General features: G+C 40.5%; 1 protein-coding gene across 2 annotated transcripts in view; it reads left to right on the forward strand.

Moving 5' to 3' along the window:
* Window positions 1–301: 301 nt before the first annotated feature.
* The window catches only part of Sec63 (SEC63 homolog, protein translocation regulator), a 79,100-nt gene continuing 54,542 nt past the window's right edge, over window positions 302–24,859 (forward strand). For both annotated transcript variants that reach the window (XM_038338724.1, XM_038338726.1), the window contains exon 1: window positions 302–566. In XM_038338724.1, the coding sequence (XP_038194652.1) occupies window positions 443–566 (124 nt within the window). In that variant the 5' untranslated portion in view covers window positions 302–442. The remainder of the gene's footprint in view (window positions 567–24,859) is intronic.

Here is a 24,859-nt window from a genome sequence, read left to right on the forward strand (position 1 = left end):
GAAGCCCGCAGGCAGGCTCAGGGAATCTGGCGAAGGGTGCTGGGAAGGGGTACCGGGAAGCGGGGGGCGGGGCCGGGGCGGGCCTATGGGGGCTAGGGGCGGGACCCATGGTTTGGGGGCGGGGCTACGGGCGGGGTCCGACAGAGTTTCTCTGCTGCGCGCGCCACGTCTCCCTCAGCGAGCTAGTGGAGGAACGGGCCGGGGAGGGACCAGCCGCGCGGGGCGGGAACTAGCTCCTCTCGCGAGAGTTGGCGACGGCCGCGGCGGCGGCGGCGGCGTGTCCGTGAGAGCGGCGTGGGGGCGGGGAGGAGAGGCGGCGGCGACGGCGGCGACGGCGCCCGAGCTACGCCACACGGGGCCGGGGCGCCGGGAGCCGGAGAGCAGCGCGGGGTCGTGGTGGCGGTGGCAGCGGTGAGGGGAGCGCGGCGGAGGAGGCGGAGCCATGGCGGGCCAGCAGTTCCAGTACGATGACAGCGGGAACACCTTCTTCTACTTCCTCACCTCCTTCGTGGGGCTCATCGTGATCCCCGCCACCTACTACCTCTGGCCGCGAGACCAGAATGCGGGTGAGTCCCGTCGGCGGTCCCGCTCGGGCGCGCTCGGGGCGGCCGCTCTGCTCCTGGCCGCGCCGTCCCGCCCGCAGGCGCTGCCCGGTGTCCCGGTGACGCCGCCCGCGCGGCCCGGCCTGAGGCCCCGCCGTCCGCGGGGCCCGAGCTCGCAGGCGATTTCCGGCCGCTCGCCCGCCTGCCCGCCTGCGTGGTCCCCGGGAGTTTGGCTCGGACCCGCTCCGCATGGTTCTGGAAGTCCCTTGCCTTCTGCCTCTTTGTCTTCCCCGCCTCTGCCCGTGCTGGGTGTTCTTTCCGGAGCTAGCCGCTCGGGCTGGGGAGGATAGAGATCGGGGGAGGGGGGGTGCGGGAGAAGAGTTGGCCGACGAGGAAACGGGGCGTGCGGGCACAACTCCGCGACCTCCGCTCCCGCCACCCTTCTTGCCTCTCATCCCGGTTTCGCGGCTGCAGCTGCTGTGACAGAGGTTTGGGGGCACCCCTGAGCTGGGTGGCATGTTTGGGACTTCAAGTGAGCTCACCAGCCGCCCACCCCTGTCACTTCCTCCCGTTTGCTTTTTTCATTTGTTCACTCACGTCGTGGGGGCTGGAAGCGCCGCCGTTATTCCTTTTATCAAAGCCCAAATAGGTTTCTCCCCGCTTGCTTTCCTTTTCTCTGCGGAGTTTCTTGTTGGCCACAGGAAAGTGCAAGTAGGAAGGATTAAGCTCGGTTCATTGATCGGAGGAGGTAGTTGTGGGGGTCGCTAGCCATTTGCTTTTAGTTCTTGAGTCTTTTCACATTTAACATCCGTGTCAGAACCCAAGCTAAAGTCGTTTCGCGGAATGTTAGGTGTATTCTGAAAGCGGGGTTGGATTCTGTGTTTACTAAGACATATGGCATGGGATATTCTTAAAGCTGACGGCAGCAACTGCCAACTCCTAATGGGTTCTTTCTGGTGGTGGTAGCCCTAATTAGTAGGTTTTGGGTATAACAGCAGCGCTGAGGGCAAGCTTTCTGTGTCTGCTAAGTTGCTTTTAGGTTGGGTGTGGTGATCTTAGGTTGTGTACTGTACCTGGTTACCAGTGAAGCTCAGAACTTGTTACACTTTGATGAGGGAATCCAGTGTCCAAACGTATTTAGTTATGCAATGGAACTAAAGTAAATTTCGGATAAAGGGTAAGCAAGGATTATATCTCTGTTGTATCTTTGACAGTAAGTTTGAGTATCCATTACATGCAACAATATAACCAAAGTTACCCTGGTTTCTCTTTCAGGGCTGGTTTAGGAAATTGCATTTCGGACTCTTGTGTTCTGTGTTTCTAAGTGCATTGAGATAGTGTAGGGTTTTGGACAGTGGTGTACATGCATACTTTTGGTGTCCTAATACAGAAACGTTTTTTCTTGATTTGCACGCCTAAGCCATTCCTTGAGTATTTCAAGTTAAAGGGATCTATGTCCAGTGTGGTGGCTCACAAATACTGTCCCAGGCCTTGAGAGGTGGAGGCAAGATGATTCAGAGTTCAAGGCCACTGGCACCCGCTACATAGTGATTTCAAAGCCAGCCTGGCAACATGAGTCCTTGCAGGCTGGTAAAGGTCCTTCCTTTCCCCAAAGTCTGACAACTTGATTCTGGCCCCAGGGACAAAAGGGAGGAAGGGAAAAGCTGACTCTTGAGACTAGTCCTCTGACCTCCACAGGAGATAGGTACCCACGCCCATACTGTGTGACAAAAAACAAAAAACAAAAAAAAACCCTACAACAACAAAGAGGAGGTATGCTTTTCAGTATTGTATCTTACGTTCACTTACCACCTACTTGTTTGTGATTGGTTGTGTAGAAGACAATGGGCGTTGGGACAGTAGGTGCTCTGATTTCAGAAACTCCTCTCTGTGGAATTAAGACCTTGCATGCGTTTTTGAAAATTGAAAGTGTTGAGGCCAGCTAGTTCCAGGACGGGCACCAAAGCTACAGAGAAGCCCTGTCTCCAAAACCCAAAAAACCAAAACATAAAAAAAATAAAAAGAAAGAAAGAACATTGAAAATGATTTTTTTTAATGATAAAATTTGTTTGATAACATATCATACAAGACGTACTGGTGTCTCTTTCCTTAGGGGAGGGCCTTTGGAGAATGCTAGTAGTATCGATAAAAGGAATTCATTTTGGCAGATATTCTTGACCCTCCAGTATTAGTTTTAAAGATCTTTCAAGTATAGTGAGGAACTTGATATGGTGGTGGATGCCTTTAATCTCAAATATGTGGGAAGCACAGGCAGGCAGAACTCTTGACAGTTAAAGGTTACACAGTGAAGGACCTTGTCTTAAACCTAACCAAAAAAATGCAGTGAGGTAAGAACTTTTAGCGTTGCCCTCAGTTTGCTGGAGACCCTGGAGGTTAGGTAGGTTTCCTATAGGGCAGACACAGCATTAGAGCACTGTTCCTTCAAAACCCTTTGTTTCCTTATTGTTAGATTAAAAAGATACATAAACTGTTGTAACTTTGTTTCTTCACACCTTGCGCTCTGCTTCCGGTTTGCCTTAGTAAATATACACCTGTTGATATATTTGTTTGATCTTGCCCCAAATTCATTGTGGGAATGAAGAAGGATGCTTCAGTGCTATTCTAATTATTAAGAGACTTGTTGGTTGTCACTTGCTTTTTCCTGGATTACTGTTACTTCTGTTGTTTCTTTAGAACTACAGTGTTAGTAAAATGATGCTTTCATTACTATGACCACTCCCTCCAGTCCAGTTGCAAGGTCTTGAATATCAAAACTCTTAAATTACAGGCTCATCCAAAACCCCCGAAAAAGAAAATTTTCAAACATGTTCGAAACAAAATAAATTGTTCATTTGTTGTTGTGCGGTTTTGTGGTGTTTTGCTTTTATAGCTTTGCATGATCATTAGAAAACAATCTTGTTTTCCTTTTGGAATATTAATTTCCTTGACTATTAGTAATGTGTGTACGTGTTTTTTAAATTGCACTTTCATTTATTTTGTGTGTATGTTTGTAAGCAGAGGAAAACTTCTGGGAGTCAGTTTTCTCCTACCCTGTGGATCTAAGGATTGAATGAAGATTGTCAGGGATGGCTGCAAGCACCTTTACCTCCTGAGACCTCTCATCCTCCCTCTATGTTAATTGTGTGTGTGTGTGTGTGTGTGTGTTTGTGTGTGTTCCAGACCAGTTCTCTATGTAGCTGTCCTGGAACTTACCCTGTAGATCAGGCTGGTCTTGAACTCAGAGATCCACCTGCCTCTGCCTCCCAAGTGCTTGTACTGTCATTGCTTGGCTCCATGTTAACTTTTTAAAAATTTGAAGTATACAAGTTTCAAAGTTCACAGTTGTTTATGCTTAGCTTTCTTGGAATTACTGAGTTCTATTGAGTATATTGTAAAATGTAGTGCCATTTCACAGATTGTGAAATTTAGGGTTTGGGAAAATAGAAATAGCTAGTCTTCGCCATATTTGGTATGCTAATTGACTTACTTTCTAAACATTATTAGTGGAATCTTTTCCCCTGATTTTAGTCTTTTGTGTTGGGCTAAGTATATTTCTTAATTCATACCCCTTTTAGTAGTAAAAGGTCTTCTTGGCTGTTTGAAAATTGGCTAATAAAGTGGATCTACATGAAAAAGTAATGACACGGACAGTTCAGATTTCCTTGTAACAGTGGTTCTTCGCAGAGGCTACAAGTAAAGTTACTCAGAGCTTATACACACAGGGGTCCCTAGAGACTCATCTAATCAGTCTGGAGTGAGTGCTACATGTTGCTATTTTATAACAAAAGGTCGAAATTGCAGGTAAGTTTGAGAGGGCTGCTTAGAGAACCTTCTTGGAATGGCATTTGTTGACATTATTTTGAGTGGTAGTATATTTGTTTTGGTATGTACTTTTTGCTAAAAAGCAACCCCTCCTAAACTAACCAGCCAAATAAACAAAAAACATAACAGAAAATCAGAAATTAGAACCAGAGAGTTGGCGCAGTGGGTAAAAGCACTTTCTCTGTAAACCTGACCACCTGAGTTTGATCCTGGACCTTGATTCTGAGAGAATCAAGACTTATCCTTTAACCCCCAACACAGACATTGGCATGCATACACACCACCACCACCACCATTAAAAAAATGTGTCGTAGCCTTTTTGATTTAGAATTACTTCTAAAACAGCATTTAATAAAGTCTGGAAGTCAAAATTAATTTTTCAAGACAACTCAAATTTTGTTTTTGATTTATGTGTATGAGTGTTTTACCTACATGTCTGTAGGTATACCATGTGAGTGCCTAGTGCCTGAGGGATCAGAAGATGGCATCAGATTCCTTGGACATCAAAATCTAGAGTTATGTATGGCTGTGAGCCACCACAGAACTTAGGTTCTCTGTGAGAACAGTAAGCACTCCCTTAACTTCTGAGCCATTCTTCCATTCCATTATTCCCGAAGACAACTTTAAATGAAGTTTATAACCAGTTTATTGTGGTTATTCATTAATAGATTCCAGAGTGGTTACCATTATGCTGTGATTGGAGTCTTCAGTATTTTAGACATTTTCAAGATTCTGAAATACAGTTACCTCAGCCACTTCCTATCTTTGTTTTTTCATAAATACTGTACTGTTACTTGTGTGCACTGTCCTCTTTGTTCTTTCTGGTTTAGGTTATTTTTTTAATTAAATAATTTTTTTTGGCATCCCAATTGCTGTTATCAAAGGCATGTGCCACCACCCATGCCCAGCCTATTTATTTATTTTTTAAATGTATTTTGTTATTTTTTAATGGTGTGTATGTTTGTGTGTATGTATGTATGTATGTATGTATATATGTATGTTGTTGGGGGAGGGTAGTATGTATATATGAGTGTGAGTTAGTTCCTGTGGAGTCCAGAAGGTTCAGAAGGTTTCAGATTCCCCTAGAGCAGGATTTATCAGGTAGTAGTGAGTTGGCCGATCTGGGTGATGGGAACCAAACAGAGGTCCTCTGGAAGAGTGCACATACTCGTAACTGCTGTGCCATCTTTGCAGCCCCAGTGTTTGTTGAGTTTTTGATTCCTTGACCCTTTTCAAAACTGCCTGATTTTGAAATCTGGATTGGCAGATTCCTGTACTTTTAGTAGGAAGGTGATGTGTTTTAGCATGGTCATCTGTAAAGTAGAGACATAGAAGTCTCTTTTTACAGAATTTGAGTGGAGATTAAACTGGACTTTATGTTAAAGTGTTTAGAACGTGTCTGAAATGCAGTGTACTATTAGTGCACATTGTTTTGATTTGCTACTTAACTCCTCAAGTTTCTGTTTTTATTTGAAGAGTTTAGTTGAAATGCTTTAAAAATTAATTTTATTTGCTTGTATTCTCTCAAGTAGTATTTAAGTCAGTCACTCATATTTGAGGATATGAGTAGGTATCCGTTTTTGCATTTAGCACTGTAATAGGAAAGTCCTACTTTAAAAAGTTTTAAGCTCTAGTCTAGTCTCTATTTTAGTTTACTCTGGACTCCAAGCTTTATTTCTAGGGATGAAAATAATAACTTGCCATAAGGAATCACGAAATGTCATGAGGCTGGCTTGTGCCCACCTGCCTTTGGGAGGCTGAGGCAAGAGATTGTAAATTGCAGGTCATTCTGGACTACTTAGTGAGACTTATCTCAAAAACAGAAAACTCCAAACCAACCAGGCCTCCTAAGAATGGTTTTTAGAAAGAAAAAAGGTACACATAAAATTCCTATAGAACTACAATAGAAATTTCTACATTTGGTAAATAATGTTTTCAGTTCTTCTAGATGATAGATTTTTCCCCCAGCCTCTGTGTTTTTTTTTTTTTTTTTTAAGCTGCAAATACCCAGTGCAGAAAAGCACAAAGGGGGGCAGAGAAATGGCTTTGCTAGTTACCGGCTGCCAAGCCTGAACGCTTGGATTCCATATTTGGATCCCAAATGATAGCAGAACTGACTTCCTGTAAGTTATCCACATATGCACCATGGTGTGTTCACACACACACACACACACACACACACACACACACACACCAATAAAAATTTTAAAAGGGACAGTTCTTGCAGAAGATTCTAATTCAGTTTCTAGCATCTATAAACCACACCTAACTAGCTCCAGAGGATCCAACACCCTCTTCTGGCCTCAGTGTGTACCTGCATAAATGAAAAAATGAATGAGGACATGACCCTCATCCGTATGGCAGAGGAGAAGGTTTATTGTAGACATAGGGGAGAGCTTTGTCACAGAAACCTGGAAGGGTCCAGACTGAACCCAACCAGGGGTGGAAGTAGTGAGAGAGAAAGAGAAGAGAAGAGGGGGCTTAAGAGAGGCAAGTGGACCAAGTGGATAAGAGAGTGCATTAGCCAAAATGGCTGGTTTATATAGGAATCAGAGAAGCTGGGGGACGGGCAGCCCAGCATTGGGCTGGAGAGCTTAGGATAGGGGGTAGGGTATGCCAGCCAGGATGGCTCTGTAACAGGTACTGGTGATGCTGAGAGAGGCTGGAGGACATTATCCAATTTGCTTTGTTAATAAACACCTTAATTAGCCATTTGGTTCCAGAGTTTGAGACCTAACACCGTATATGTGCCCCTTCATAACAAAATATTTCTTTAAAAACTAAAAAGCATGAAGGCATGAACAGAAGTTGCTTTTTTCTCTTATAGGTAATGATTTTGTTTTATTTAAACTATGAACCCTCCCATTGAACATTATTCTTGCTATGCCCCATAAATTTTGGTATATCATGTTTTTATTTTCATTCTTCTTTCAAGTTTTCTGGGTTCTTTGATTTGTTGAGTTCATGTTCACACTTCTATAAATTTTACTTTGTAATTTTACTTGCCACTGATTTTTAATGTCATCCCATGTAGTCAGAGGAAAGATAATGTGATAATTTGTGGTCTAACTTATGGCCATCCTATAAAATCTCTGTACTGGCAGAGGCAGGCGGATCTCTGTGAGTTCGAGGCCAGCCCGGTCTACAAGAGCTAGTTCCAGGACAGGCTCTAAAAAAGCTGCAGAGAAACCCTGTCTCGAAAAACCAAAAAAAGAAAAAAGAAAAAAAAAAAATCTCTGTACTGGAAGACATCTGGATGTTTCTGCTGTTGGGGTAGTGTTTTGTGTATGACTGGGAGAACTGGTTGGTAGTTGTTTTTTTTTTTTGTTTGTTTGTTTGTTTGCCTGGCTGGTAGTTGGTTTTTACATTGGGTCATCTATTTGTATATACAGTAGGCCGCTCCAGAAACACCAGAACAGTAACTTGCTCCAGGGGATTGTAGTACTGCCTAAGGCCAAAATTGACAAATTAATCATGGTTTAATTTGAAGCCATCCTTCAAAAGATAAAGCCTTCAAAACAGTTGCATAAGACAGATTCTGCTAGTGTGGTTGTTGTCTAGGTGTGGAAGACATATTCTCCGTGCTTCTCCTTTCTTCCTGAATTCTTTGTGAAGCTAATTTTAGATTGTCTTACTTGGGGCAGTCCTCACTTGCCCCTCTAGGTGGACTTAAGAAACTACAGCCTTGCCGGGCGGTGGTGGCGCACGCCTTTAATCCCAGCACTCGGGAGGCAGAGGCAGGCGGATCACTGTGAGTTCAAGGCCAGCCTGGTCTACAAGAGCTAGTTCCAGGACAGGCTCTAAAAAAGCTGCAGAGAAACCCTGTCTCGAAAAACCAAAAAAAAAAAAAAGAAACTACAGCCTTTTTCATCTCAGTTGTTTATTAGCTTTAAGGCGATGTGTGCATAATGCTCTTTAAATATACTTGGAGGAAATTTAAATATTATCTTTATGACAAAGCTGAGACCTCAAGTAGGTATTCAACTTGCCTCAAGACATCAGGTTTAAGATTGGATGTTGGACCCAAATTAGCTGAAGCTTCTTTTTTAGCTGCTGCTTTGTACTCCTTTCTGTAATTAAGTAAATATTGCACAGTATTATAATATCAAAACAGCAGCTGGAACGTGCTGAAGGAGAGCAGGAATAGTTTTGTTTTGGGGCTTCTGTAAGTGTTTCATGTAGAGAAGGTGATTCAAGATGCTTCTTGAAAAGAAGAAGGATGTTGACAGAGGTTTTCTGTTCTGCCTGGTCCCACAGCCGTTCAATCCCAGAGAAACACAGAGGTCTACATTAATCATAAACTGATTGGCCTATTAGCTCAGGCTTCTCATTAACTCCAACTTCCTACATTAACCCATAATTCTTGTTTGTGTCAGCCATTTGGCTTGGTTCCTTTTATCTACGAGGCATTCTCATCTTCTTTCCTCTGTGTCTGAGTGACATCTGCAGACTGACCTTTCCTCTTCCCAGAATTCTGCTGTTCTGGTTGCTCTGCCTATACTTCCTGCCTGGCTACTGGCCAATTAGCATTTTATTAAAATACAACTAACAAATTTTGATGGTATAAGACCATTGTCCCACAACACTTCCACCCCCCTCCCCCCTTTCAGGACAAGAACTCTGAATCTAATCTCCTTTGTTTAGCTTTTTCTCTGGACCCTTATCCGTAACAATTTGTAACCAACACTCTAAACAAAGACAAACATCCATAATCCATTTTTTGGGGAATGTGGGCGTAGTTTTCCAGGATACTTCCTGCTGATTGGGGCGCTGATCATCTTATGGGGTGTAATTATTCAGCCACAGATAAGGCTGCACTTCTGGGTTCTAAAGGTGAGCATGTGCAGATGGGCCTTTGGGTGCGATGCCTGAATGTTAAAGGGCCCCTGTGTGACCCACGTGCACGCATGCATGGTTACATCCATGTATGACTCAGCTAAACCCTTGCATGCATGCGTGAGTCTCACGTCATCTGCATCATCAGCATGTGACATAGTCACGCCAACCCCCTGTGTGCGTGTGCTAGGCGCCATCTCCCTCTCTCTGCACACCCATCCCCAGGCCTGTACACAGCCCCTCCTAAGCGGGTTTGTGTGTGTTCTGTTTCCTTCTCTCTCTCACCAGGTAATTTCATGGGGACCTAAAGAAAATTAAGAATTATGGTCAAGTCCTGACTGGAATAGTCTGTGAGGCTTGATCATCTTAGCCAGTAGTCTTGAGGTTGTTCTGGATGTAGAACTCAGAAATTTGGGCCATCCATTCCTATCAGAGGTTTTTAAGGGCTCTTCCTTGATAAAAACCTGATTTTTCTTAACCCAGAATGAATTCATAGCCTCTTATTTCCTATGGAAACAAAAGCAAAACCTCTTCTCTAAAGTAACATATTTTTTGACTTAAATTTTGAAGTCAAGGCATTTTCAAAATACTTATGTTGGATTAATCCAGCAGCATTTATAATCAAATGTCTTTTTAGCAGCTTTTGCTTCTTCTGAAGCCATCAAACAATTTAAAGACAACACAATAACATACAGTATCCAGATTCTCTGTGTATTTTTCATCTTTACGTGGCTTTATTTTACCCTCTATTTTATTTTTATTTTTTATTTTGGCTTTTTGACACAGGGTTTCTCTGTGTATCTTTGGCTGTCCTTGAACTCACAGATATCCACCTGCCTCTGCCTCCCAAGTGTTGGTATTAAAGGTGTGTGTCACCACACCTTGAACTTGCAGAGATCTGCCTGCCTGTGCCTTGCAAATGCCACCACACCCAACTAATCTCTTTCTTTCTTTTATATTTTAAGAACTTTATCCTTTTTCTTTTTTCTCCCAAGCCTACATTTAATCTTAAACGCACTGAAAACCATTTAGAGGTTTTCTTATCTGATTCTATCTTTATCTCTCTTTTTCTGACTACTTGAGTCTGTAATTTGCTAAGTGATATGGCTAGGATTAAAGCAGTGGCTTTGATGGCTGGGTCCAACCCCATTTCTTAGCTTTCTGAGAGTCTAGCCTCATGGTGGAGGTACTGGCTGGAGCCATGTTTATTGCTGCATTTCTATGGCGTTTCAACATCCCTGCCACCACCAAGAAGCATGCTGTTGGCTATTCATAAAAACTCTTTAAGTGTTTTGTGGTGGTGGTGGGGCTCTTGAAAGAGCTGCAAGGTTTTTGCAGCTAAAGCTGAGTCAGGAAGCTTCTCTTAAATGAGATGTGCTTGTCTCTAGCAAACAGAGTCCATCCGAGAAAATGCTGCTACTAAGAAGCGGTGTTTAACTCTGTTCTTTTGTGTCTAGAATTACTTCCTAAGCTCTCCCAGATTTTATGTGGATGTAGTTGTCCACATTGGGCGACATTTGTTGACCGAGGTTTCTGTAAGTAGGGGAACACTGCAAAAAAGCATGTAGGTAAATGGCAGATTTGAAATTTGATTGGCTTGGGCCAAGCTAACCATTTTGAGAAGCTTATTTTTTGTCCTGTTACTAACCTAGGAAGCAGCAGAGCAGTGACATCTGGCTGGTTTTGCTTTTTTGAATGGAGTGGAGAATAGTTTAGAAGTTGGGAAATTAGATGGAACTCAGAGTCCATCTTAGCTCATTTCACTGAGATGTTAGAATATAGAAGTGTGACTAGATTAAAAAGAAAATTTTGAGATAGCTTGGGCAGTTTATTTCTTATATATTTATTTCCCTTTTCATTGACTTCTGGTCTCTTGGAAGTTATTTGATGATCAGCCCAGTTTGTGAAGTGCGTATAGTGAAAAGGATTGGGATGAACATTTAAAAAAAAGTCTGTGGACATTTTACTTGTGTTATGTCTATGTACCTAATGTCATGTCTGTGTACCTAATGGTTATGTCTGGTGCTTCTGGAGGTCAGAAGAGGGCACTGGATTCCCTGGAACTAGAACTACAAATTGTTGTGAGCCCCCATATGGGTGCTGGGAATCATAACAAAGTCCTCTGACAGGAGCCTGTCCTGGAACTAGCTCTTGTAGGCCAGGCTGGCCTCAAACTCACAGAGATCCACCAGCCTCTGCCTCCCGAGTGCTGGGATTAAAGGCATGCGCCACCACCGCCCGGCCGCGGCAAATGTTTCTCCAGCCTCCCAGTATTCCTTCTTAAACTAGCAAGTTTGCTTCTTCTTCTTTTATTTATTTTTTTTTTAATTAGAAAAGAACTGGTTGATATTAGGTTTGTGTTTAAAGCAATTGTGAGCTGCTATGTGTGGGTGCTGGAATTGGAACCCAGGTTCTTGGTAAAAGGAGCACGTGTTCCTAACTGGAGCTATCTCTCTAGTCTCTCAAAGCAATGTATTTTGTGAATGTATATACTTAATTTAGGGCATATAATCTTTTTAAGACTTTATATCTTGAAGGGATATTAGAGATAGAAGAAACGTGTGATTGTTTAGGAAAAAAATTTCTGTGTATTTTATTTTGATTGAAGGGGTTCAGTACCAGGTATGAAAACACAGAGAAAACCACCTGGGTGAAGGAATTAGGGTACATTCAGGCTTTATAGATGTGACAAACATTGGATTAATAAGATGTAAAATTATTTTTGTTTAAAGGTTAGTTTACATACACACTTGATCTTGGTAGAACCTGAAAAGTTAAAGATTAGTTAATTTTCTCCAATTAAAAAGTTTTAAATTATGTGTATATGTGTGTGTTTTTGCATGTATATGAAGGGGTTTTAGGAAGCCAGATGAGGGCGTTTTCTTGGAGCTGAAGTAATAGGTGGTTTTGCACTGCCCAACATAGATGCTCCAGGGGAGCTCCCGTTTCCCTTTCTCTTTATTATTGAGAGATTTCTATTATGTATCCCTGGTTGGTCTGGAACTCAAGAGACCCACTAGCTTCCGCCACCTGAGTGCTGGGATTAAAGCCATGTATCACCAAGCAAGACTGTTTTCCCAGATACTTGTTCCCTAAGTCATACATTTTGTTCACTACAACACACCGAGAGAGAGAGGAGAGAGAATGAGGAGAGAGAGCGATCGAGAGAGATGTGGGGGGAAGAGGGAGAGAGAGAGAGAGAGAGAGAGAGAACTGAGTTCTCATCTACATGTCTAGCCTTCAGATGTTACTTTAAAAATTTTTTAGCTGGGTGGTCATGGTGGAGATCTTATTGGTTCAAAACAGAAACACGTGGCTTGAAAGTTGTGGTGGTACACACCTTTAAATCCAGTATCAGGAGGCAGAAACAGGTGGATCTCTGAGCTTGAGGCCAGCCTAGTATATTGAGCAAGTTACCAGACAGCCAGAGCTACACAGAGAAACCCTGTCCCAAACAAGCAAGCAGGTAAGCAAGCAAGCAAACACAAACACCACCACAATTTCCTAGGTCTAGTGATGGCTCACAACACTTTTATGATCTGAATTTGATTCCTGAACCCATATGCTAGAAGGTGAGAACTGAATTCTGCAGGTTGCCTTGGCTTCACATGCATGTTCATGTACCAGTCCCTTCCATAAATAAAAGTTTAAGCACAACAAAAAAACCCAGAAGACAAAAAATCCATTTCCCATCATTACCAGACTCTTTATCAATAAGAAATGTTATGCCATTTCTGCTAAGGCCACATTGTTTATTGAAAATTCTTGTTAATACTCTTGAAAAAAAATATTCCTTACTGTTTGGAATTGTCATGGATGAAGAAATTTTCTCATACAGATTCCAAATCTTTTCAACCTTTGATTTTTTTTTTTTTTTGGTAGTTCTGTCTAGTAGTTGTTGGTTGAGTATTCATTGGCTGACATTCGTAGTGGGTACAGAAAACAATAAAATGATGAGTGCAATATGCACAGTCTTGTTTGGTTTTTTTTTTTTTTTTTGTTTTTTTTTTTTTTTTTTGTTTTTCGAGACAGGGTTTCTCTGTAGCTTTGGAGCCTGTCCTGGAACTAGCTCTTGTAGACCAGGCTGGTCTCGAACTCACAGAGATCCGCCTGCCTCTGCCACCCGAGTGCTGGGATTAAAGGCGTGCGCCACCACCGCCCGGCCAAATGTGTAGCCCAGGCTGGCCTCGAACTTGTGATCCTCCTGCCTCTGCCTCCTTCAGCAAATCCTACCGGCGTGCGCCACCACAACCGGCCACAGTCTTGTTTGGGTATCTTGCATGGGATGTGGCAGGATTAGAATTAGATGCTTGAATTGCTATGTCCAGAGCACTGGAAAGAGTGTAAGAGGAGTGAAAACAAGCACTGTGCACGCTAGCTGGATAAAGTATTTGCATCTAGTGTGGTAATAGTGGCATGCTAAAGGTTAGAAAAGTTTTAAATACTTAAATTTGTTTTTCAGATTGATTTTTGTGTTGATGTGTATTGCCTGCATGTATGTACACACTATGTGTGTGCCTGTACCCAGGGAGGGCAGAAGAGAGCCTTGCATCTCTTGGAACTACAGTGAGAGCTGCTATTCTCTCTACTTTCTTGGTAATGCCCTTTAATAAAACCAAAACGTTTAAATTTCATTGAAGTCCAATTCATTTCCTTTTGTTCGTTTATATTATTGGGAACATACCTAAGATTCTATTGACAATTTCAAGGTTATACAAGTTTAATCATTTTTTTACTAAGAAAGTTAATGGTTTTAACTCTTTAAACTTTTCAATGTTTGGAACTAATTTTTGATTCAAAGTCAGATGAAAAATGAATTCCAAGTTTTTCTGTCATCACTCACCTGCATTGTGTCTGTGGACTTCCCTGTGACCCTAATTCTGAACATGACCCTGTGCAGTGATGCAGACTGCCTGAAATACCGCAATTCATACTCAACTCTTGTAAATGCTGTGTTCTTCACTGTACCGGCAAGTTTTGTGCTTTTATAGGTGCATAATGATTTAGTTGTGGAAAACAAAGACTTTCTACTGTCATTGCTTAGAATGTTAAGTACAAAATTAGTGTATCTTTGGATTGTATTGTTAAAATGTTTTTTAAAGATTTATTTTTATATTTATATATATGAATGCTTATCTGCATATGTGTATATGCATTTGTGTTTGGTGCCTGTGGAGGCCAGAAGAGCATCGGATCCTGTGGAACTGGGAATCTGGGGTTTTGGATGTGCATATTGGAAACTGAATCTGGGTTCTCTGGAAGAGTAGTAAGTTCTCTTTCCTGATAAGCCATCTCTCCAGCCAAGAATGTTTGGTTTAAAATTTATTTTATTTTTATTTTTTGTATATGTTTGTGTGCCTCTACAGAGGCCAAAAGAGGGTGTCTGATCCCCTGGAGCTGGAGTTAAATGTAGTTGTGGGCAGCCTGGTGTGGGTGCATGGTTGAGCAGGAAGAGAAAACAGGACTCTTAACAACTGAGCCATCTTTTCTGCTCCTAGGATGTTTGAATTTTAAAATCATATTTGATGAGTTGAATTGAATTTCATATGAAAAAATAATCATTAAAGTTTATTTTGGAATTAGAACAGAATTTCCAATAATTTCTAAAATGTCCTTAAATATACTTACATATTTTGTAGTATGTATTTATGCTAAGTGTAGTTATCAGCCTTGATGATTATAATAATTCAGAATTTCAAGTAACATTGAGAATGCTATATGTCCTGTATATTAAATATTCAGCCAAGACTAAAAATAAACAAGTAAAGCCATCTCATTAGTATGCAGATTGCTTTCTTTTAAAAGAAATGGTAAAAATAATTTGTATACTAAGAATTATTTTCAGTTTTATGATTTATCAATAAATGTTTGACTGGTGTACCTATTTTATACACATATATCCAGTGTTGTGTAAAAATTTCTCTGTGAAAGGGTCATGGGTTCATGAAACCTTGCCTCAGTGCCTTGTGAACCCCGTTCTTTTCCCAGTTGGAGCTGTACTACTCTCTTCTTGAGTACTCTTTCCTTCCCTTCACCTTACTGTTTGCTTGGCCTGCAGTACTTTTCTTCTGGGTAGCCACAATGCCTTCGCCTTTGTCCCCATTCTCTTTGCTCAGATGTCATCTTCACAGTGAGCTCACTTTGTCACCCCCATGTTCCTCTGCAATATTTACTTGTTTATCCTCCCTCCCTCCCTTTCTCTCTCTTCCTCCCTCCTTCTTTCTGTCTTTCTGTCTCTGTCTCTCTGTCCTGTCTGTCTGTTCTGTCTTTCTTTTTCTTTTGTTTATTTGAGACAGAGTTTCTCTATGTAGTCCTGGCTGTCCTGAACTTGCTCTGTAGACAAGGTCTACCTGCCTCTGCTTCCTGAATGCTGGGATTAAAGGTATGTGCCACCACTGCCCAACTAATGTTATTCCCTTACTCTACTACACTATATAGTGTAAGTAGAGGAGGGTTTTGGGTCTTATGTATCCCAGGAGGACCCCCGACTTTTCCAAGTAGTAGAGGATAACTTTGAACTTTTTATTCTGCTTCTTTCTTCCACTGATCTTCTTGTATACATCTCAGAAATGCTGTTATAGATACACTGTTGTGCCAGCTTTATATAGTTTAGAACTTAGGGCCTGTTAGATTCTGTTCGATCATTCTACCAACTGTACCACATGTCTGGACCAAGAGTTGTTGTCTTTGGTGTATCTCCAGTGTCCAGAAGGATCTTGGTACATAGTAGATCTTATTTCTAAGCATTATTGTATAAAAGAGTTTATAATTTTCTGTGCATATTCATATAATACTTAATATACTTCAGGTAGATGTAAAGAGGAAAGATATTTATTAATGGGTAAGATAGATTTTCAGCCTTCAACAGCCTTGAGCGTAGAGGAGTCAAAATTAACTTTAATATTGGTTACTTAAGAGTAGTGATTCCTGCCAGTCTGTGATGGTACATACCTTTAATTTTAGCATTTGGGAGGCAGAGACAGGTTCATCTCAGTGAGGCTAGCCTAGCCAAAATACATGTTCCAGGGCAGCCAGAGCTATATAGTGAGACCCTATCTCCAAATAAATAAATTAAATTAAATGAAAATAATGGTTGTTCCAGGGTTGGAAAGATGGTTCTTTAGTTAACTATGGTTGGTGCTTTTGCTCAGGTTGGGTTCCTAACCAGCAGCTCACAGCCACTTGTATTCAGGGCCCAAGGGATCTGACGTCCTCTCCTGACTTCATGGGAGTGGGCTCATGTGCTCATGTACATATCTACACACAAACACACTTAATTAAAAATAGTCTTTTAAAAAATGGTGTTTCATGCTTGCTAGTGGACTTTTAATATGAGGATTCATGGTATTACCAACTACACATGGAAAATATAAAAATTGTGTCTATCCTGAACATGAATATATTTTCTTGTTATTATTTCTTTATTGTTTTTTATACAATACTACATTTTTTTCCCTAGTATTTTTGTATTAGGGTCTCATGTAGCCTAGGCTAAATATTTTGGTGGCAGAAAGTCAAAAACAGTGTAGCACTGACTGATAAGAGCTCCATGGTAGATGTGTGAGTGTGTAATGGAGGAAGGATCCCATCCTGGAACTAGAAGCCAGAGTGACACAGTACCATCTCTTCCTAGAGTGAAGGGTCTCCTAACAGGCTTCTGCTTCTTAGATTTCACATCACTTTCCGGGATTGCTGCCCTGGAGATCAAGTTTCTGATTCTCCTGCCAAATTTAATTTATTAGCTTGCCTTCCTTTACTCTTCAGCATAAAATTTTTCACTGTTTTACTTCTAGTACATTTTTGGGGATTGAAAAACTTTGCTTCACTTGACTTTATTGGAGATTACATCTAATGAATTTTTAATTATTTTTTGTCCTAAATTTTATTTAAGAATTCATACAAAACATTCCAGACCAATGTGTCTTGTTCTCCTCCTCCCTTTAGTCTTGGTTAATCTGGAAGTAACACAGATAATCTTTTTGTTACTGGCAACTGTGAGCAACCAGTCTCAGAGATTGCTCTTCAAAAAACAATCCCCCCCCCCCACACACACACAGTTTCTCTGTAACAGCTCTGGCTGTCCTGAAACAGGCTTTGTATACCAGCTGGCCTGAAACTCACAGATCTGTGATGGAGGAGTGTCTATGTGTTACTTTCATTGGTTAATAAAAAAACTGCCTTGGCCCCTTTAATAGGACAGAAAATTAGGTAGGTGGAGTAGACAGAACAGAATTCTGGGAGAGAAAAGGTGGACGCTTCAGGCAGTCACCATGCTTCTCCTCTCCAAGACAGACACAGGTTTAGATCTCTCCTGGTAAGCGACCACCTTGTGGTGCTATACAGATTACTAAATATGGGTTAAAGCAAGATGTAAGAATTAGATAATAAGAGGCTGAAACTAATGGGCCAGGTAGTGTTTAAATGAATAGTTTTTGTGTAATTATTTTGGGTAAAGCTAGCCAGGTGGCAAGACACAGCCGCTGTTCCACCTACAGATCTGCCTGCCTCTGCCTTCTCAGTGCTGGGATTAAAGGCGTGCGTCACCACAGCCTGGCCTTCAAATATATTTGGTGCAATATTTCATATACCTTTTGGAGAAAGGCACCTCAGAAGTGACAGTGAACTTGCTCTTGCTCTAGTGGATGGTCTCAGCTCCCCCTAAAATTTTCAACTTTCCTGTTCACTGTCATGTTCTTCTGGAGGAATTATTTCAGATTGGCAGCACCCATGGTTCTATCTTCTACGGTATGCTCAGTCAAGGTGAGCTTCACAACCTTTCTTTGCCCCCTCTTCACCACAAACTTTTCACAGGCACATGGTGGCAGAGGAAACAGAAAGGATTTAATTCTTTTTTAATTTATTATTATCATCCCTACTATGTGAGAAAGGATTTTATTCTTAAATATTTTGATTTCTTCATATTATTTTTTCACTTTGGAGGTGCAGTTAGGGTAAGTATAGGAGAGTTCATGAGAAGAGGGGCACAGGCATGTTTTAGTTCTTTGAGAATTGTCTGAACAATCTAGGTATTCCTTTATTAGAGGGAGGCAGTATAATAAAAGGGTTAAATTTTCAGGCTTGTGAATCTAAACTTTTGCAAAAGTCCCATCTCTATTTCGTAGTAGTTATTTGATGTTCTTTAGGAAAGAGCTGTAACTTGGGGCAAGTTATTTAGTTTCTGTGAGCCTCAGTACTTTTTTTAAAAAAATAATAGTTACATCAGTATATATCTACATATTCAATGTTATTTACTTCATTGAAAGTTCTAAATGGAATAATTCATATACTAAATACTGTTGGACCCTAGAGTCCAATCATCAAGGAGGAGTCGCCCCAAGACACCATCTCACACCACAGCTGATGTAAAAGCATGAGGATTTTATTAATTCTGTCATGACAGGGTCTTTCAGCATTAGAGGCCAGAAAAAACCCAAATAGCTGGTACAGGCTACTTTTACAGGAAAAAACCACAGAAGCAAGGGGGGTGGCTGGGGATTGTTCTTTAACTATTATGATTGGCTATTACCAATAATTGGCTGGAGAGTGGTTGCCAGATCAGATGAGGTAAGGGGAAACTTTTGAAGGTCACTTTGCCCTTTTCCTAGGGCCTGAGTCAAAACACCAGTAACTGAGTCAACACCTAAGGGTTATCTTGCCCCTATTCTGGGAGATGGAAAGTTCCCAACATCTCAGTACGTGCATGTGTAGCTGTTAGGTCCTTTGTTCCCAGCGGGGAGGGGGAGCACTACTCCTGAGACTAAGAGGGCTCAGAATTGTCCTCAGAATTGTCTTAAAGTTTTACAATACTAATACCTATCATCTACTATGCTTGTAACAGAATAGAGGGGTGAACAGTATAGACCTTATCCTTGTAATGACGGTTACTTCCTGGGAGTTTTGGGAATGAGTAATTGGCATACTACATGTAAACCATCAAAAAACCACATAATAAGTGCTGTGTTAGTTCACAGAAGGCCTTCCTCAGAACATTCCCAACAGTTGTGAGCTGAATGACAAAAGGAGCCTATCATTTAATGTTCTGTGTTGGCTGGAGAAAGGCCTGTTTTAGGCTGAGGTAACAATTGTGTGTGAGCTATTGAGACAGAAAAGTGTTTGGCATGTTCTTAGAACAAAGGAGATTAATGTGACAGAGATGTGGCCAATGAGGAGAATAGTCTGGGCTGCCGAATCAGAGCTGGCCTCCTACTCAGATGTGTCTCCGAGAAGCTTGGATTTCATTGTAGGAGCAACAGAGAGCTACCGAAGAGTTTCAGGTAGTGAAGTGGTAGATCTGATTTGCTATTTTTATTTAAAAATATTAAAATATTTACTTTTATATATTGTTAGTGTATACCACATATATGTGGGTGACTTTGGAGGTTAAAGAGGGCTTTGGATTCCCTAGAGCTGGAGCTGTAGGTGGCTGTGAACTGCTTGACATGAGTGCTAGGAAGCAAGCGTAGGTGCTGTTTGTAAGAGCAGCGCCCATAGCCACTGGCCATCTGCCAGCCCCGGCTTTCTCCTCCTCTCTCTTACCTTGTTTCTTTCTTCCTTCCTTTCATTTTTTTTTTTTTTAATTTTTTGAGACCGGCATTTTCTGTGTAGTCTTGGTTGGATGGCTGCCCTGGAACTAGCTCTATAGACCAGGCTGGCCTTGAACTCAGAGATCTGTCTGCTTCTGCCTCCTGAGTGCTGAGATTAAAGGTGTGGACACCACCATCCAGTTTCTATTTCTTTTTTCTTTTTTTTTTTTTTTTTTGGTTTTTCGAGACAGGGTTTCTCTGCAGCTTTTTTTTTTTAGAGCCTGTCCTGGAACTAGCTCTTGTAGACCAGGCTGGCCTCGAACTCACAGAGATCCGCCTGCCTCTGCCTCCCGAGTGCTGGGATTAAAGGCGTGCGCCACCACCGCCCGGCTGCTTCTATTTCTTAATAAGAAAAAAAAAAAAGAGTTTTGATCAGCTTAATTGTCCTTTCATGGGTAGTCATATTTTCTTAAAATGTCTACTTTATAAAGTTAGTGTTTATTTAAAACCACATACTCTAAGGTGTATTACATTAATATACAGTTTTATTCCCATACATTTCAAGAAGCAAAGTTTCTTTTTTTTAGATTTATTTTGTGTTTTACTCGCATGCATGCATATGCACCTTGTACATGTCTGGTGCTAATGGAGATCAGAAGAGGGTGTTTGATCCTCTGGTACTGGAGTTATGGCTGGCTGTGAGCCACTATGTGTATGCTGGAACTGAACTTCTGTCCTCTGCAAGAGCAGCACGTGCTCTTAAACTGCTGAGGCATCTCTCTTGCCCCTCAAGAAATAATTTTCAAGTTCTCTGTGTATTCAGTGTTACTGTCAGCAAAGGTTTTTTTGTTGTTGTTTAATTGGTTGTTTTGTTTTTTAAATTTGTATTATGTGTATGGGTGTATATTGCTGGCATGTATGTTTGTGCACTAGATGCATGCCTGGTTCTGGCTGAGATCAGAAGAGACCATTGGATACTTTGGAACTGGTAAAACAGATGGTTGCTAGTTGCTGTATGGGTGCTAGGAATTGAACTGGTCTTCTAGAAGACCAGTCAGTGCTGCTTTCAATCCATGAGTCATTTCTCCAGTCCCAGTCTTTTTTGCTTTGTTTTTAAAATAAGGGTCTTTCTGTATTGTCTAGGTTGGCCTCAAACTCCTACGTTTAAGTGATAATTGTGTCTCAGTCTCCTGGTTAGTTGGGGGGTCTAGGCAAATAACTCAGTATCTGATTCATCAGAGCTATTTTGAGTTACCTAATAGTTTTTTAGAATATATAGTCAGGCATGTTGGCACATTACTGTAATCTCAGCATTTGGAAGGTAGAGACAGGACAGTCAGGAGTTTTAGGCCAGTTTTTGCCAAGACCCTCTCTTAAAAAGAAAAAACTATTTTGTGTGTATTAGGTATAGTACTTTTGGAGTTGAATACAATACTGAAAATTTTCCTTCAAATGGTAAATATCACATTATAGTACACTAAGTTTATGCTTTTGATCCCTATACTATAGGCACATATTATATTTTTTAACAAAGATTTACTAAAGAAGATTTATTTTAAAAAGATTTATTTGTGTGTTGTGTGTAGATACATATGTGTATGGGTGCCCACAGGGAAAGGTATTAGATCTCCAAGAACTGGAAGTATAGGTCATTGTAAGCACCTTGATGTGGGTACTGCGAACTGATCTCAGGTCCTCTGTCAGAACTCAGCAAGTGCTCTTAACTGATGAGTTATTTCTCTAGCCTCAGTCATGGTATTTTAAAAGTAATTTTTACAGAATTTTCTTACAGTGCCAACCAATACTTAGAGTTGAGAATATACCCCTAGGAATAATTATGTAATGTCTGTTTAGATGACATACAAAGCATGGCAAACATTAACTAGGATTAGTTTGGGTTTTCTTGAGGCCTTTTCTTGTTACTGTTTGCTTTTTAAATGTTTTAAAATAAGGTTCTCTTTTTATCTGAAGGACATTTTTAGAGGATTGAAAAGAGATGATTATTCTTTTTTTTTTTTAAGATTTATTTATTATGTGTACAGCATTCCTTTCATGTGTGCCCAGATGCCAGAAGGGGGCGCCAGGTCTCATTACAGATGGCTGTGAGCCACCATGTGGTTGCTGGGAATTGAACTCAGGACCTCTGGAAGAGCAGTCAGTGCTCTTAACCACTGAGCCATCTCTCCAGCCCCGATTATTATTTCTTAAATTGGGTTTTAAACCCAATCTTTCTTCAATTTTCAAGCCTTATCATTTCTCTTTAATTTGATGAGCTCTTTATGAGAAGGAGGGGATGAAATTGGAGGAAATTTGGTTTCCCAGGTAACATTTAACAGTGTCTGGATTGGTCATCATAGTCCTCTTCCTCTTCCTCCTCTTTTTTTTTTTTTTTTTTTTGCCTCCTTTTTTTATATGTGTGGGTGCTTTGCCTGTATGTATGTCAATGCACTGTTTACATGCAATACCTGGGGAGGCCAAAAGGGGATGTCTGGTTTCTTGGAACTGGAGTTACCGGTGGTTGTAAGCTATCATGTACTTGCTGGGAACTAGACACAGACTGTCTGCAAGGGCAGTAAGTGCTTTTAGCTACTAGCTGTCTCTCCATCTCTTTTGGGAGTGTCTAATTGTTTTCCACCAGGCAGTTGCTTTTGGCACCTAGCTGTTAATATCATTATAATGATAAACCATAGTAAACAGGCTAGCAATTGAAAACAAAGAATTGACTTCAAGATATCAGTAATGTTGAGGTTAAAAAACAACAGCAAAAACCTACTCTGTAGTACTTGTTTTATACTTGTAATATAAAAGGAAAAGAAAATTAAGGTAGATGAGGTATATTGCATAAATAACATGCTGATGTTCAGTCAATTACTAGCTTTAGGAAGACAGGCTGACTCTTGGTCTATTTAAACTGCTTGCTTTGTATTGGTTTGCACTTCTTTTGTCAAAGCTTCCTGGGCATTGGTATCTTTCTGGTGGTGGGGTAGTTTCACACTGCTCTTATGAGTTGTGCTCTGTTGATCAGTTATCCCCTGTGCTCCCTTCTCCATTGTCAGTATTTGCATGGGTGGATTAACCCAAATCTGCATTCCTATTTAGATTAACCTGATTGTGTTCCGGGTGGTGAGGATGATGAGCAGGTATTAGTGATTATTCTGTCGCTTCTACATACAAATGGTTCTAAATCAGCTGGGACAAAAGACAAACCTCCAAGTTAAGAATGTAATGGGGGAAAAAAAATCAAAATTAAAAAAGATATAAAAGAACCTTTAGTTTCTGTTATTCTGTTCTGTGGTTAGAATGACTAGATCATTTTTATTTGTGATTATTTCGTTCTTTTCCTCAAGTATCCTAAAAAAATACTCCACTATTGTAAACAAAAACAAAACAAAACTTGCTTGTCTGTTGTATTGGTTACTTTTCTGTTGCTGTGATAAAACACCATGACCAAGATAATTTATAGAAAGGTTTTATTTGACTTATGTTTCCTGGGGGATCAGAGACTGTTTGGTGGGGAAGAATGAATACAAGCAGCAGGCCTTAGAGCAGGAGGCTGAGGGCTTAAATCTTGAATCCCAAGTAGGAAGCAGAGAGAGTGAACTCAGTGACATGATTTAAATTCTCAAAGCCTATCTTCCAGTGACATTATCTCCTCCAAACAAGGCTATATCTCCCAAACTTCCCCAAACAGCACCACCACTTGGGGACCAAGAATCAAAATATCTGAGCTTACGGGAACATTCTCATTCAAATCACCAGGCCTATTTTTTTAATTGATTTTAAAAAACTATAGACAGTGAGTAGATATGGCCTGAGAGAGGTGATACAGTGTCAGCGAGATGTAGGGAGACCTCAGGTAACTAGAAAATGGATATTCTCAAACTTCTTGGAATGCTGAATATAATATTTAATTCTTAATACTATTTTCTGAACTCAAGATTTGGGAAATGCTTCAAGAATTACTTTTAGAAAAAAGTAGCACATCTTTTTTCTTTTAAGTAGCTTGTAATGAAATAAATTGCATGTCTCATTTTATAAGATTAGTAATTTGCAGACATTGTGTTCTAAAATTTATTGGTTTTTGTAGTCTTTAGACTATCAAAGTATGTACTGATATGCTTATTTTAACTGAAAAATTAAGTCAGAGCTTTTTGACAGTTTTATTTAGGTGATTTTTTTGCTAGTTAGATTATAACAATATTTTTTCTATATATTTTTTAATTTTAGAAACTTTAATATAAAAACTTTGTAAACAAATAAAAATATCACACATCAAAATCAACTAGATCAAAAGTTTATATAACATAGTGAACTTCTGTAGTTGGAATAGGCATTTGGAATGTGGAGCTTTACATTACATTTTACACTTTGAATATCAGTGTACTTTTTTATTTATGTACTTTTCTGCCACCAAACCCAGAAAATCCAGGACAGAATTAGAACTAGAAAAACAATTAGCTTTATATCTTCTGTCATAACTTGTATCCATAAGTGGAAAATGTGCTTTCTTTTCTATAAATGGATACTTTCTTTAAAATCCACGACTTGGGCTCTGGAGGAATGGCTTAGAGGTTAAGTGTACTTACTTTAACTCTTGTAGAGGCTCAGAACCACCTGTAACTCTAATTCCGGGGATCCAGTACCCTCTTCTGGTCTCTGTCAGCTCCCGAATGCATGCACACACACACAATCAGGAGGCATGCACACACACATACATTAAAACAGAACCAAAATTATGTCATAAGTTAATGATATTGCTAATTAGTCTCCAAAACTATTAATTCTAAATAGAAGTTGGTAAATGAACTTATTTCAGAGTGTATCATTAAACTGTATAATGGTTTGGAGAGAGGACTCAGCAGTTAGGAGCATTGCTCTTGCAGAGATCCCAGGTTTGAATCCCAGCCCCTACAGGATAGCTCACAACCATCCATAACTCCAGTTCCAGAGAATCTGATGCCTTCTGACCTCTACAGGTACCAGGCACACACGTAGTACATAGACACACATAAAAGCATAGTACTTACATACATAAAATAATTCTTTAAAAAATGTTTTAAAAAAACTACAAGGATAGATTTCTTTGACTTCAGATCACCATGGCAATTTGGAATGTGCTCTATGTATATTTAATTG

Source organism: Arvicola amphibius, chromosome 8 (genome assembly GCF_903992535.2).
Source record: "Arvicola amphibius chromosome 8, mArvAmp1.2, whole genome shotgun sequence".
Lineage (NCBI taxonomy): Eukaryota > Metazoa > Chordata > Mammalia > Rodentia > Cricetidae > Arvicola > Arvicola amphibius.